Source organism: Nerophis ophidion, linkage group LG04 (assembly GCF_033978795.1).
Source record: "Nerophis ophidion isolate RoL-2023_Sa linkage group LG04, RoL_Noph_v1.0, whole genome shotgun sequence".
Lineage (NCBI taxonomy): Eukaryota > Metazoa > Chordata > Actinopteri > Syngnathiformes > Syngnathidae > Nerophis > Nerophis ophidion.
In genome coordinates, this window is record NC_084614.1 from 14156214 (window position 1) to 14168567 (window position 12354).

The 12354-nt window shown below is 40.8% G+C and overlaps 1 protein-coding gene across 1 annotated transcript in view; it reads left to right on the plus strand.

The window, feature by feature from the left end:
- Positions 1-12354, plus strand: part of clasp2 (cytoplasmic linker associated protein 2) — a 136547-nt gene that overhangs the window by 41444 nt on the left and 82749 nt on the right. The window contains exon 7 of the mRNA XM_061897143.1: positions 4300-4370. Within this exon, the coding sequence (XP_061753127.1) occupies positions 4300-4370 (71 nt within the window). The remainder of the gene's footprint in view (positions 1-4299; positions 4371-12354) is intronic.

The window sequence follows — 12354 nt, forward strand, 5'->3', positions numbered from 1 at the left end:
TTTTCCGTATATGTAAATGTATTCAGTTATTATCATGAATTCACTTACTTCTTTCCTTCATGGATGTAAACTTTTATATTTGGTTTTATACCATTTTAATAGTCCGGCCCGTGTGTGCACTGATTTTCCTCCATGTGGCCCCTGAGCTAAAATGAGTTTGACATCCCTGGTTTAGCTGATTGGAGAGCGAGCTTGCGGGTTCATGGCGATGACTTTCGTTTTGTTTGATCAGCCGTTTTACTGCCTTCTTACAAACACCATTTGGAAACAATTAAGGTATGTAAATAAACATTTACAAAATTTTTCTGTGTAAATAACTAATTTCACAACGTATATATATCTGCGGTTTGCCCAATATATGGAAAAATACTTTAGTTTCTTCTAAAATTTAGTGGTTGCGTCTTTTATCTTATATGGCGGCGGTATGGCATAGTGGGTAGAGCGGCTGTGCCAGAAACCTGAGGGTTGCAGGTTCGTTCCCCGCCTCTTGACATCCAAATTGCTGCCGTTGTGTCCTTGGGCAGGACACTTCAACCTTGCCCCCGGTGCCGCTCACACTGGTGAATAAATGATGAATGAATGATAGGCGGTGGTCGGAGGGGCCGTAGGCGCAAACTGGCAGCCAGTCTACTACAGGGCCGCTGTGGCTACAAATGTAGCTTATCACCACCAGGTGTGAATGAATGATGGGTTTCCACTTCTCTGTGAGCACTTTGAGTATCTAATAAACCCTGTTTCCGTATGAGTTGGGAAATCGTGTTAGATGTAAATACAAACGGAATACAATGATTTGCAAAGCCTTTTCAACTCATATTCAGTTGAATGCACTACAAAGACAAGATATTTGATGTTCAAACTGATAAACTTTTTTTTTTTTGGTAAATAATTAACTTAGAATTTCATGGCTGCAACACGTGCCAAAGTAGTTGGGAAAGGGCATGTTCACCACTGTGTTACATCACCTTTTCTTTTAACAACACTCAATAAACGTTTGGGAACTGAGGAAACTATTTGTTGAAGCTTTGAAAGTGGAATTCTTTCCCATTCTTGTTTTATGTAGAGCAGGGGCGCTCACACTTTTTCTGCAGGCGAGCTACTTTTCAATTGACCAAGTCGAGGAGATCTACCTCATTCCTATTTATAATTTATATTGATTTATTTATGAAAGAGACATTTTTGTTAACAAGTTAATGGTGTTTAATGATAATACAAGCATGTTTAACACACATAGATTCCTTTCTTTCATGAAGCCAAGAATATAAGTTGGTGTATTTGATTCTGATGACTTGCATTGATTGGAATCAGACAGTGGTGCTGATAACGTCCGCATTTTCAAATGGAGGGAAAAAAAAGTCCTCCTTTCTGTCCAATACCACATGAAAGTGGTTGGATTTGGCATCTCATTAGTCCAACTTGCATACTCGTTTTTAAACACTTTGTTATGAGAGTAGCATATGTGTGTGGCCCTTTAATGTCTGGCAGCAGGTGAGTGACGTCATCTACTGTGCGGGTGGGCAAGCAAGTGAGAAAGCGGTCGCTGAGGGCGGGGGATAAATACATTGGCATCAAACTCCGTAGCTTGCTAGCTTGTGCACGCTAACTTTCTGAGACTCTTATTTTGTTAGCACAGGCAGGATGAAACAGGTCTTTTATGGTGAAGACAGGAACTGTGCAGTCGGTCTTTAGAGTTTTGACAGTAGGTACGGAGTCTCTAGAAATAAAATGTGTTTCTCTGCGTCCGCCCTGTTAGTGATTTTTTTCTTAAATATGAGCTCGCAGCAGCCAGCGTCATCTCACAAGATCCTCGGGTGCCGAGAATGTCAAACAACTGACGAAAGTGAAGTCTTGGTATGATTGATGATTGCTCATTTTTATGTCTATTTTTTAATGCCTGACTTGAGATCGACTGACACACCCTCCGAGATCGACCAGTCGATCGCGATCGACGTAATGGGCACCCCTGATGTAGAGCTTCAGTCGTTCAACAGTCCGGGGTCTCCGCAGTCGTATTTTACGCTTCATAATGCGCCACACATTTTCGATGGGAGACAGGTCTGGACTGCAGGCGGGCCAGGAAAATACCCGTACTCTTTTTTTACGTAGCCACGCTATTGTAACACGTGCTGAATGTGGCTTGGCATTGTCTTGCTGAAATAAACAGGGGCGTCCATGAAAAAGGCGGCACTTAGATGGTAGCATATGTTGTTCCAAAACCTGTATGTACCTTTCAGCATTAATGGTGCCTTCACAGTTGCGTAAGTTACCCATGCCTTGGGCACTAATGCACCCCCATGCCATCACAGATGCTGGCTTTTGAACTTTGCGTCGATAACAGTCTGGATGGTTCGCTTCCCCTTTGGTCCGGATGAAACGGTGTCGAATATTTCCAAAAACAATTTGAAATGTGGACTCGTCAGACCACAGAACACTTTTCCATTTTGCATCAGTCCATCTTAGATGATCTCGGGCCCAGAGTAGCCGGCGGCGTTTCTGGATGTTGTTGATAAATGGCTTTCGCTTGCATAGTAGAACTTTAACTTGCACTTACAGATGTAGCGACAAACTGTATTTAGTGACAGTGGTTTTCTGAAGTGTTCCTAAGCCCGTGTGGTGATAACCTTTAGATATTGATGTCGTTTTTTGATACAGTGCCGTCTGAGGGATTGAAGGTCACGGTCATTCAATGTTGGTTTCCGGCCATGCTGCTTACGTGGAGTGATTTCTCCAGATTCTCTGAACCTTTTGATGATATTATTGACCGTATATCTTGAAATCCCTAAATTTCTTGCAATTGCACTTTGAGAAACGTTTTTCTTAAACTGTTTGACTATTTGCTCACGCAGTTGTGGATAAAGGGGTGTACCTCGCCCCATCCTTTCTTGTGAAAGACTGAGCATTTTTTGGGAAGCTGTTTTTATACCCAATCATGGCACCCACCTGTTCCCAATTAGCCTGCACACCTGTGGGATGTTCCAAATAAGTATTTGATGAGCATTCCTCAACTTTGTCAGTATTCATTGCCGCCTTTCCCAACTTCTTTGTCACGTGTTGCTGGCATGAAATTCTAAAGTTAATGATTATTTGCAAAAAAAAAATTCTTATCAGTTTGAACATCAAATATGTTGTCTTTGAAGCATATTCAACTGAATATGGGTTGAAAATGATTTGCAAATCATTATATTCCGTTTATTTTTACATCTAACACAATTTCCCAACTCTTATGGAAACGGGGTTGTATGTACTGTATAGTCAGGAAAATATGGTATTTATTAAAACAATTTAACACCAATATGTCACTTTAATCGTCAATGAATATCGGACCTGAAAGTGGGTTATCCTTCACGACTGAAAAAAACATACCGGTGGATCTCCAGTTTTGACACATTCTGATCCTTCGGCTTCAGGGTAGAAGTCAGCGAAAACCATGCGTGCTGATATGTCTAAAAATGCATTTTGAACACCTCCAAACTGTCGTGACGAGAGCAGAAAACATGCAGGGGACGAAGAAGGCAAATGGGGTGAGCGTGAGAGACACGCAGGGGGAGGAGCTGCTTTTGGGTTGTCTGTCGCTGCAGCCCCTCCCCCTCTGCACAAAGTGCGTACGGAGGGAGGTTATGTAAAGGGTAACTGAATCTGCTGGCCGCTCGTCACACGCACTCCAAAGCCTCCGTCCGGTTTTTCCCCGTGCGTGCGATTGACACACAACATGTATGCAGAGCAGTAGGTGGCTGCTTTTGTCGTCTTTGCCTCCCGCCCCCTCCCTCCTTGGAGAGCCGCTGCACCGCCTTGGATACAAAGAGCTGAAGAGCACCACAGCGGCACTTTTCATTGCCTATCTTGGATCTGAAGCGACGAGGGGCCAAAGAAGGAAGCTGTTTCAATATGCAAATGAGGGGGAATGGAGCCACGTGAAAACTCTGCGTGGATGCATTAGCCAGTGTTTGTCAGCAGAACACCGCCACTGAAGGTTTGTATGAGGCTGATGGCATCTTGTCTTATGTCCGCAATCAATGTGAGCACGCAGCAGCAGCAGGCGGCGTCCATGTTGTCCTTATTGTGCCTGTGGATAGCGGGCGGTGGTCACATATCACAACAAGGTGTGTATTTGGGGTGCAAGATGGTGGTGATTGTGTTGTTGTTGTCGTTGTTGACACACCCACCAACTGAGAGGCCTGGAGTGCTGCACACGCTGGTGGATTCGCAGCGAGGTTTTTTAAAAACACATGCCTGCCTTCCCTCCTGCATGACAACCATCCTCGATGTGGCGTGTTCTGAATCTTCTCTTCTTTCTCCCTGCAGGTTACAGACCATATTCGCCCGCTTTGATGAAGCTTTGAATTCGGGCAACATGGCTCTCAGCCCCAGTCACGGTTAGTGTGCTTCTCTTGTCGACTTTTGCCTCTGACGCCCATCACGTAGATGCACGTTGCCAAGGCGATATGTTTCACTCTGGTGTGTTGTGGCCTGACCGCTCTGTGCGCTTGTGATGGTCACTTGGTCGCCAGGGGCTGCTGCAATCGGACCTTACAGGATTAATGCTTTACTAGTGTGTTGTTTATATATATATACACACACACACACATATATCTATATATATATTAGGGGTGTGGGGAAAAAATCGATTCGAATACGTATCGCGATTCTCACGTTGTGTGATTCAAAATCGATTCTCATTTTTGAAAAAAGCGATTTTCTTTTTTTTCTTTTTTATTTATTTAATACACAGCAATACCCTAACAATTCAATCCAATTCCAATTCCAAAACCAAACCTGACCCACACTCAGAACTGCAATAAACAGAGCAATTGAGAGGAGAAACAAACACGACACAGAACAAACCAAAAGTAGTGAAACAAAAATGAATATTATCAACAAGTGTATCAATATTAGTTATATTTTCAGCATAGCAGTGATTAAAAATCCCTCATTGACATTATCATTACACATTTATAAAAATAATAAAAAAAGAGCAATAGTGTCACAGTGGCTTACACTTGCATCGCATCTCATAAGCTTGACAACACACTGTGTCCAATGTTTTCACAAAGATAACATAAGTCATATTTTTGGTTCGTTTAATAGATAAAACAAATTTACATTATTGCAGTCAGTTGATAAAACATTGTCCTTTACAATTATAAAAGCTTTTTTTTAAAAAATCTATGACTCTGCTAGCATGTCAGCAGACTGGGGTAGATCCTGTTGAAATCCTATGTATTGAATGAATACAGAATTCTTTTGAATAGGAAAAAATTGTTTTTGAATCGAGAATCACATTAAATCGGAAAAAAAAAAACAACGATATATGATCAAATCGCGACCCCAAGAATCGATATTGAATCGAATTGTGGGACACCCAAAGATTCGCAGCCCTAATATATATATATATATACTGTATATATATATATATATATATATATATATGTGTGTGTGTGTGTGTGTACAGTATGTGTCTGAGTTTGTCTCTTTCTTTGTCACAGTATTAATAGATTGTTGTCATGCTGCATTTGACAAAAATATACACTGTGAATGAAAATGGATTTGGTTAGCTTTGAGGGTCATGTTTGAATGTTTTCATAGTTTGAATTAGGGTTGGGCGATAACGCCTTTTTTTAATATCACGATATTTTTAGGCCTTGTCGCGATACACGATATATATCTCCATATTTTGCCTCGGCCTTGAATTAACACCTGATGCATATAATCACAGCAGTATGATGATTCTATGTGTCTACCGCATTTTTCGGAGTATAAGTCGCTCGGAGTATAAGTCGCACCTGCCGAAAATGCATAATAAAGAAGGGAAAAAACATATATGAGTCGCACTGGAGTATAAGTCGCATTTTTGGGGGAAATGTATTTGATAAAACCCAACACCAAGAATATACATTTGAAAGGCAATTTAAAATAAATAAAGAATAGTGAACAACAGGCTGAATTAGTGTACGTTATATGACACATAAATAACCAACTGAGAAGGTGCCTGGTATGTTAACGTAACATATTATGGTAAGAGTCATTCAACTAACTATAACATATAGAACATGCTATACTTTTACCAAACAATCTGTCACTCCTAATCGCTAAATCCCATGAAATCTTATACGTCTGGTCTCTTACGTGAATGAGCTAAATAATATTATTTGATATTTTACGGTAATGTGTTAATAATTTCATACATAAGTCGCCCCTGAGTATAAGTCGCACCCCCGGCCAAACTATGAAAAAAATTGCGACTTATCGTCCCAAAAATACGGTAGATTAAAACATTCTTCTTCATACCGGATTAATATATGCTCATTTTAAACTTTCATGCGAAGAAGGAAATCACAACTAACTCAATTGACCAAAACTGTATTTATTAAACAATTATTAGCAGGTGACTTTTCAAATGATGCTACATAATAGCAGTAATGCTACTTTTGGTAGCAACGCTTGTGCCCCACACTTGACAAATTAAAGTTGTCTATTCGACATATTCCCGCTTGAAGCCGAACAACCGTCAGACGATGGACCCCGTGCTGTTTTTCTTGGGAATTAATTCTTCCTTCATTTGTTACCAGATTCGCACCGTCTTTCTCTCGTATCACCACTCGCACGGCTCTGCTAGCATTACAGCTAACGTTAGCACGCTGCTACCTCTCTGCTCCGCGAGGGCGTATACGTATGTGACGTATGACGTGACAGTATGTGACGCGTGTAAGAGGGTGCGCGTATGTGACGTACGACGAGACAGTATGTGACGTGTGTAAGAAGGTGCGCTTACACTCCGTGAGAAGGACATACAGGAAAGAGCGAGAAGAGCCTGTAGTGTAATGCCCGCAGCTAAAAACAACTGCGTGAGAATGTATACTGGAATATCACGATATAGTCATTTTTTTATATCGCACAGAGACAAACCTGCGGTATATCGCATATATCGATATATAGCCCAGCCTTAGTTTGAATATTAAAGGCGAAGTTCACTTTTTTGGGGAATATTGCCTATTGTACACAATCATTATGTGAGACAAGAAGACAAATGGTTTTTGTTTATTTCGCTTTCTAACATAAAAATCGGCTTGTTGTTGATGGCTGGCAATGCAGCTAATGGGGGCAATCAATTCTACCGTGAAAACACTTAAAGAATGCATCTAAAAAGCCGTCAACAATACTTCATTTACGTTCCGTAACCTGTGTAATAACGAAGCTGTAGCAACATTGTTATTGTAAGAGTGAACACTAAGGAACTATTTTTCTTGCGTAGTAACACATTGGCGTGCTACGGTATTAGCCGTACAAGCTAGCTACAGAAAGAGATAAGCTCTCAACTGATTCAACACAAAACGAGTTTGTAATGCAATGGGACACAATGGGATAGGATCTGTACAATCATGTGACAGTATCTGTCAAGTGTTATTTCATGTTTAGTTTGACAGCGTATGTACTGTAGTAACAAACATGACGTGCTGCATGTATTATGATCAGTATTAAAGTGACTCACTCGATGGACAGTTGTTTCTCTGGTCCAGCTGGTTGGGGAGGTTTTTTTCCCCGGTTTATGTGGGTAAGCACTCCATTTATATCGAAATAGCATGCCTTCAAATTCCACATTTTGCAGCTCCGAGTCACTCTCACCTCACTCTATCGGCTTCCGTATGCTCCAACGTCTCACCCTTCCTTCGTGCTGGCTTCTAAAAGCAGTGGTTCATCCTCCGTATATTCAGCTTCAAAAATATAATGTTGTGAACCCTCATTGGTCCAAAAATAGTTGTCTTCGTTGTTTGGTACCAGATGTGCCGTGACTAGAACACACGTCTTTGTTTCTGGAAATAGGACACACATTTGTTGCCAGACGTGCGTTGCCATGGAAACGGAAATAAATGCGCAAATAAATTAGTTCCAGCATTGATTAAAATTACCAAAGTAGGGAAAATATTTAACATATTACATATTGTTATGGTGTCTGTTACTACATTATATGTATACTTGCAGTGTGTATATTGTACATATTACATGTTATGAAGGTGTCTGTTACTACATTATTTATATACTTGCGGTGTATATATAAAACATATTACATATAGTATGAAGGTGTCTGTTACTACATTATATATATATTAATATATGTATATATATATATATATCTATATATATATATATACTTACAGTCTGTATATTTTACATATTACACATTGTTATGAAAGTGTCTGTTACTACTTTATATATATACCTGCGGTGTGTCAGGTCACTGATCAAGTCCTGTCGTGTAGTCCTGGGATGATTCCTCACCTTTCTTAGCATCGTTGAGACCCCACGAGGTGATATCTTGCATGGGAATCCACTCCGATTGAGATTGACCGTCATGTTTAGCTTCTTCCATTTTCTAATAAGTGCTCCAACAGTGGACGTTTTTTCACCAAGCTGCTTGGCAATTTCTCCAGAGCCCTTTCCATCTTTGTGGAGTTGTACAATTTTGTCTCTGGTGTCTTTGGACAGCTCTTTGCTCTTAGCCATGCTGAATGTTTGGGTCTTACTGATTGTATAGGGTGGACAGGTGTCTCTATGCAGCTAATGACCTCACACATGTGCATCTGATTCAGGATAATAGTCGAGTGGAGGAGGACTTTTAAAGGCGGATTAACAGGTCTTTGAGGGTCAGAATTCTAGCGGATAGACAGGTGTTCAAATACTTATTTTCAGCAGTATCACACGAATAAATTGCTAAAAAATCATAGATTGTGATTTCTGGATTTTTCTTTTTAGGTTATCTCTCATACAGTGGACATGCACCTACCGTGAAAATTTCAGACCTCTCCATAATTTCTAAGTGAGAGAATTTGCAAAATAGCAGTGTGTTAAAATACTTATTTTCTTCACTATATATATATACTGTATATATATATATATATATATATATATATATATATATATATATTATGTCCACATATTAGACATGCTCACAACGCCCCAGGCAATCATCGCGTGCATTTTGTTCACATCCGGTTTAGGTAGCGTGGTTTTTCATTGGTCAAGTTTTCGGTCAATAGTGCATTAATTCCTGGCCAAATATATAAATTCAGACTGTAACGACCAGATAGTTTTTCCCATGTTTCCCACCATATGATACCACACTTGATCCATGCATTGGAATGCATGATGGAAAGTATTTTCTAGTTGTTATATCTAAGCTGAGTCAAATCAAGTCCTGTGACATTCATGTTATTCCCGCCATGAGTTTAAAATGCGAGTGCCGCTAGCAAGGGTGTATATTTAGGCCGCCTTGTCACCAAGTCTCTCCCGCAAGGACCACATCAGCAGTTGCTGGCGGTGTTTGTTTACTGGCGGAGACACACAGGTAGCGAAATGTGGCGCAGCGCGCGGGTGTTTTGATGATGCCGTCTCTGGTGGTGGCTGAGGGTCCCTGGGGGTTCGGCGGACGGGCGTAGTTTACTTTGAACTCGGCTGCTGATTGGCTCTTGTATTAACAGGCCTGCCTGAGTGACACCATCACAGGTGGACAGCGGTGTACTAGTAGCTTATTGGCACATTCCAATAGTTCATCGGGGACATTTGTGCTGCTGTAGTTTTGTTTTTTTAGCATTGAAAACATTTCCAGTTTTCCTGGAATTTTACATTTCACAGTTTGGCAAAATGAATGGAGAATGTTTCCGTCTTCCACATTTCTCTACTCATTCAAACATTTCAGTATCAAAACATTACACTCAATTGGGACAATTTTTCACATTTACAAAATTCCCATTGTTCACATACTATATTTTCTGGACTATAGACAGCACCGGTTTTTAAGCTGCAACATTTTTTTCCATATTATTCTATAAACCGCAAATATGTATGTTGTGAAATTAGTTATTTACACAGTAATATTTTGTAAATTTTTATTTACATACATTAATCGTTTCCAAATGGTGTCTAACATGGCAGTAAAACGGCTGATCAAACAAAACAGAAGTCATCGTCATGGACCCACTAGCTGCGGAAGCAAGCTCTCCAATCAGATAAACAGACTCGATAGCTCCGAGGTGGCGTCTTGGCGAATTTACTGAGAATTTGTGAAAAGATAATAATACCAACACATATTAGCTAATGCTAACGACGCTCGCTGCGTTACATTACGATAGCGCGTACAGATATGCATGAAAACACTCCTGCCGACATCACACATGGGGCAGTTTAGAAAGTAAGAATAGTTGTAGTTATATTGTAAAACTTACAAACGTTGCTTCAAGGGATGAATAAAGAATTCACACAAGTAAACACGCAATGGATGGCGCTTTTACTTCCGGTTCAAAGCTTTGAACAGCAGGAAACAGTTGTAAACTTCTACCAGCTGCTCTGGCAGTGAGCAAACTCGTCCAAAAGATGGCACCATAACACAAATAATACCACACCATTTAAGTGTGTTTGTTGTTTTATGAAAACTATTTTCTTTATGGCCGTCAGCGAAGATGAATCCATAAATCAGCCACATCGTTCTACAAGCCGCAAGGTTCAGGGCATCGGGAAAAAGTAGCAGTTTATTGTCCAAAATTTACAGTCATTTTACATCTTCCATAACACAAAGTCCCTTTGATTATTTTTCTCAAACTACATGTATTCTGACAACAGAACATTAAGCTCATTCAAATAGTTTGTCATTTGGACCTATGAAAAATTCCCTCTTTTCCACATTATTAATAATAATAATAGATAAGATTTATTTAGTATTTTTCTACACTTTAAGTGCTCCATTTTCACATGTTCAATCAATCAATGTTTTTTTATATAGCCCTAAATCACAAGTGTCTCAAAGGGCTGCACAAGCCACAGCGACACCCTCAGTTCAGAGCCCACATAAGGGCAGGGAAAAACTCACAACCCAGTGGGATGCCAATGTGAATGACTATGAGAAACCTTGGAGAGGACCGCAGATGTGGGTGCACCCCTGGCCCCTCTAAGGGAGACCGGATGTAATGGACGTCGAATGGGTCGAACATAATTTGGGAAATTCCAATCAATAGTGGATCTAACATAATAGTGAGAGTTCAGTCCATGGTGGGGCCAGCAGGAGACCATACTGAGCGGAGACGGTTCAGCAGCGCAGAGATGTCCCCAACCGATGCACAGGCGAGCAGTCCACCCCCGGGTCCAGACTCTGGACAGCCAGCACTTCATCCATAGCCACCAGACCTGCCGCCCCCCCCCCCCCCCCCACCCAATAGATGTAAGCTACATTTCCGCTGGGTAGACTGATGAAAACGTGGCTTCCAATTTGCGCCTCCGGTCTCTGCGACTACCACCAAGCATTTGTTTAAAATCATATACCAAAAGGTGTTGGTTATTTTTTTGGGGCACTGGTTAAATCCCGGCTGTCCTCCCAGGCACCGGTTCACGTAAAATCCAATGGTGCCATGTTACGGTACTCGGGATTTCGTCCGTTTGCCAACTCAGCAATTTTCAATAAGTACAGTAAAGCTCCACTTTTCCAAAAAATGCGCTAGGGTGATGCTCGTATACCTTGGCTTTGCTATCGACATGCTACTCAATCAGTCAATCAATGTTTACTTATATACCCCTAAATCACGAGTGTCTCAAAGGGCTGCACAAGCCACAACGACATCCTTGGCTCAGATCCCACATCAGGGCAAGAAAAAACTCAACCCAATGGGATGACAATGAGAAACCTTGGAATGGACCGCAGATCAATCAATCAATGTTTACTTATATAGCCCTAAATCACGAGTGTCTCAGAGGGCTGCACAAGCCACAACGACATCTTCGGCTCAGATCTCACATCCGGGCAAGGAAAAACTCAACTGATTAGCATTAGCGATTTTACATGGCTATTTCAACACCGTCAAATGTGTCAATGAAAACCACAACTAAGATGCATGTTACAATCAAAAAGCTGGTGTGTAATGACTTCAACACTTAGAGTATTAACACTTTTTAGGGCGCAACAAAAGTCTTCATGAAGCAAGATGTAACAACTGGACAGCAGTTGTCATAATCAGCTCATTTTTAAATGTTTCAGTAAAAAAATTGATTTTATTATCGCTAACAATATTTATTAACACACACAAGCGTGGAAAATTGGAACGGTTACTACCAGTATCGATTTCCCAGTACCGGGAATCGGTTTAAATCTGAACTGTACCACCCCCTATACACCAGTCTGAGTGGCACCGCAGTGTCTTGCCCAAGGACACTTTGATTGATTGATTGAAACTTTTATCAGTAGATTGCACAGTACAGTACATATTGATTGATACTTTTATTAGTACTAGATTGCACAGTTCAGTACATATTCCGTACAATTGACCACTAAATGGTAACACCTGAATACGTTTTTCAACTTGTTTAAGTCGGTGTCCA